General features: G+C 45.2%; 1 protein-coding gene across 2 annotated transcripts in view; it reads left to right on the top strand.

Moving 5' to 3' along the window:
* Positions 1–1,282: 1,282 nt before the first annotated feature.
* The window catches only part of blmh (bleomycin hydrolase), an 84,968-nt gene continuing 82,493 nt past the window's right edge, over positions 1,283–3,757 (top strand). Inside the window, exon 1 of one of the 2 annotated variants that reach the window (XM_048612446.1) lies at positions 1,283–1,569. In XM_048612446.1, coding sequence (XP_048468403.1) covers positions 1,560–1,569 — 10 coding nt within the window. In that variant the 5' untranslated portion in view covers positions 1,283–1,559. The remainder of the gene's footprint in view (positions 1,570–3,757) is intronic. The other variant, XM_048612445.1, reaches the window with a different exon arrangement.

The raw sequence follows: 3,757 nt of genomic DNA, 5'->3' as shown, positions 1-3,757 counted from the left end.
GCTCTGTAACCATGGTTCATGACCTTACTATGTAAACCTTCACAGAAGCTGAGCAATGCAGTTCATTCTTCCACCAAGGCCAACATGGAGCAGAGGAGAGCCTTCCTGTACATCAAGTTCTGATGGCTTGGATCAGTCTGGACTGGCCTTCCAGTACAGTCCAGACAGAGGATCCTTCAAAATCCTGTTATGCTACAACTGTAGCAGGCAAAGAAGAGATGTAATAGATGCTTAAGAGCTGGGACAGGTTCCAAGGGGAATATTGAGCAAGAAGAACATCAACTTCACCGTGATAGAGTGCTGCAGTGTCAGGCATAACAAGCCAGAAAGTATTTAATTGACTAGGTCTGAGATGGGTGAAGTCATCATTCATCGACTGTAAATCTGTTGTTCCTGGAAAGGGAGGCAACCCTTGTTTAGTCCCAGCAGCAAATGCAGCATTTTTCACTGTTCTTTATTCGCTTTTTCCATTACTAATATTAACATTTATTAAACAGCTACTTGAAGGCATTACAACATGTTATACTCCCACAGCAAGATGTGCTACATTGGCTGTTAGAGAAACAGCAGTGACACTCAGGATGGATAACCTCCACAGCTTCATGCTTGTAGCTGCAGCTACAATAACAGTCAGCCCAACAGATGATGATGCAAAGTATTTATGAATGTGAAAGTCAATTTCCAATGCACTGTTACCGGTGCCAGCTATGTGGCCTTAGAAGCTTTTTATTTTTCCTGCTACCCGCACTGTGAAGGGGTATTCCTGAACGGCAGTGTTTGACCTGGTACTCAGCTGGGTTTTAGCTATGCTTTCCTTTGGACGGAAATGATCCTTGGAAAATTCTGAAGTTTTGCAAGCTCAGTTACATGCGAATAAAAGTACCTTCCACCCTTCCTATTTATAGGAGTATCCTTCAAAAGCAATCAAAGTTATCAAATAAATTCCTAACTTATTTTATCGATCTTGCAATTAGTTAGGGATAGAGGTTTCCTTGTCTTGAAGTAACACCAAATCGTTAAAGTTTTGTATCAGAGATAGTAGGAACTGCAGATGCTGGAAAATCTGAGAATCTGAGACAACAAGGTGCAGAGCTGGATGAACACAGCAGGCCAAGCAGCATCATAGGAGCAGGAAGGCCTGCTTGGCCTGCTGTGTTCATGCAGCTCTGCACCTTGTTGTCTCGTTAAAGTTTTGTGTTATTTCCCGCAGGCAAAGTGCACACAGCCTCTGTACAAATGGAATGCATTCTGTCGTCAGGGTGTGTTACAGTGTTGGGTGTTTTCTTTCTTTGCCATTTCAGCGAAAATAACATCTCCATTTGCAAAAAAGGCGTTGTAGGTAGTCTCGATCCCGCTGTTGAACAAATGCCAGGCTTAGACCCCTCCCCGCCATTTCCTGACAGATACGAGGCTGCATTTAGCCTCTCGACTGCCTCAAGTTGTCTCAGGTTCCTGTATCTGGTTATTCCTGTAAGACGCTGCAGCCATTCAGACTCTTTAAAGTTGCAGAAATCAGTGTCTTCTGCAGAAGGGATCTTTTGAGTGAGTCTCGCTACAGGATGTCAGCAGGTGAGAACGTTCTCCTGTCCCTCTCCACAGCCTGTCTTTGTTAGAGAGCAGGAGCTGAGCTATCCCTTTGTGACACCTCTGATCCCAGTGCAGTGTGTGTCTGTGTATGTGCGTAGGGATCTGCTTGTGTCAATGGCAGCTGCTCCTGCAAATGCTGCTTTGACTCGCTCGGCTTTACACTGGCAGGCCCTGACTGGGTCAGTTGCGAATAGAGTTTGTGCAGAGCTCGGTAAATGCTGAGTCAGAGTTAAGGCCTGCAGGCAGTATGCATTTCTCTGACTTATAGGGATACAAAATCTTCTTTGTGCTGAATTCCCGGAGCACTGTTGCTTCTTGGACCTGCACCGCTCTCACTTTTTGGAACGGGCAATGCTGTTAACTTTCAAAGGCATAAGGATGGCAAAAAAAAAGCAACAAAGAGAGGGAGGGTTGGAACATAAGTTGGTTTTCGGCAGTTGTTTCCTTTCAGCTGGTCAGTTTGCAACACTGTGTTATCCGGGTCTTTTGGACTGTGTGGGATAAAAGTGGAACTGTTCTGATCTGGGATCATCTGAGATAAGTACAAGAGCGAGGAACATTCTCTTCAGGTTGTAGCTGTCTATGTAATGCATAATGGGTCAGGCCAGATTTAGGAAAAACTGAAGCACCAGCAGAAATGAGGAAGCTGCTTTCCATCAGAGACAATCTGAAGGTCTGATCGAACGAGAATCTCTCCGGGCTCGGTGTTCAGATAGATTGGAGAGTATGAAGTCGCTGTACTCGCACGATAGATTTTAGCGTTCCGAAAGGTTTGAAACAATCCTGCTTTAATAAACAAAATGCTGGAGCTTTTTTCAAGACAACAAGGTGCAGGGCTGGATGAGCTTTTTTCAGTTGTGTTTCCTAGATTTTCCCACGTGGTGTACCTGACCAGTAATGAGTGATGTGGGATTCTGGATATACATACACATAACTATATAGTTTCGAACTCTAGGAATTTACTAAATTCTCTTAATCTCTTAAATTTGTCAGTACATGTTACAGCCTGCCCGTTCCCGTGTAAGCAAACATTTAAAATTGTGATAAATCTTAATTATTGCCAAGCGACCTCTGTAAACGCTGACAGTAAGTTTTACAAGTGTGGAGTTTGATTCCTTCAATTTATAATGATGACAGATGCTTTTACTTTTTTTTTAATCTGTTTCATAATCTCAATTTTTTTCTTTTTTGTTTTCTGATATATAATTTGACATTGAATTAAATGTTATAATTTACACTTTCTGCTTCAGACTGCAGTGCAAATTGATGATTTGTCACTCTGATCAGTTAAAGGGATGTGCACTTGGATGTCCTGGTTACACAGATCCCAGGCCCGATGTAGGGAATATCACACTAATCTCAAATTGCAGTGTTACAATCTGGCTGCTGCATGGCCATGCACGCTCGCAGTTTAACATGAACAGTGGTATCGCTGTTATAAACTATAGTGTTAACTTTGAATAAAATAAAAACAATACTTGGAGCAACTAGAGACAACAAGGTGCAGGGCTGGATGAACACAGCAGGCCAAGCAGCATCATAGGAGCAGAAAGGCTGACGTTTCGGGCCTAGACCCTTCATCAGAAATGGGGGAGGGGAAGGGGGTTCTGAAATAAATAGGGAGAGAGTGGGAGGCGGGTAGAAGATGGATAGAGGAGAGGAGAGGTGGAGAGGAAACAAACAGGTCGAAGAGGCGGGGATGGAGCCAGTAAAGGTGAGTGTAGGTGGGGAGTTAGGGAGGGGATAGGTCGGTCCAGGGAGGACGGACAGGTCAAGGGGGCGGGATGAGGTTAGTAGGTAGGAGATGGTGGTGCGGTTTGAGGTGGGAGGAGGGGATAGGTGGGAGGAAGAACAGGTTAGGGAGGCAGGGACGAGCTGGACTGGTTTTGGGATGCGGTAGGGGGAGGGGAGATTTTGAAGCTTGTGAAATCCACATTGATACCATTGGGCTGCAGGGTTCCCAAGCGGAATATGAGTTGCTGTACCTGCAACCTTCGGGTGGCATCGTTGTGGTACTTTAGGAGGCCCAGGATGGACGCGTCGTCTGAGGAATGGGAGGGGGAGTTGAAATGGTTCGCGACTGGGAGGTGCAGTTGTTTATTGCGAACCGAGCGTAGGTGTTCTGCAAAGCGGTCCCCGAGCCTCCGCTTGGTTTCCCCAATGTAGAGGA

Source organism: Rhincodon typus, chromosome 26 (genome assembly GCF_021869965.1).
Source record: "Rhincodon typus isolate 14 chromosome 26, sRhiTyp1.1, whole genome shotgun sequence".
In the NCBI taxonomy this organism is placed as follows: Eukaryota; Metazoa; Chordata; class Chondrichthyes; order Orectolobiformes; family Rhincodontidae; genus Rhincodon; species Rhincodon typus.
Note: the sequence above shows the minus strand (reverse complement) of the source record. Positions and strands in the feature narration are given on the sequence as shown.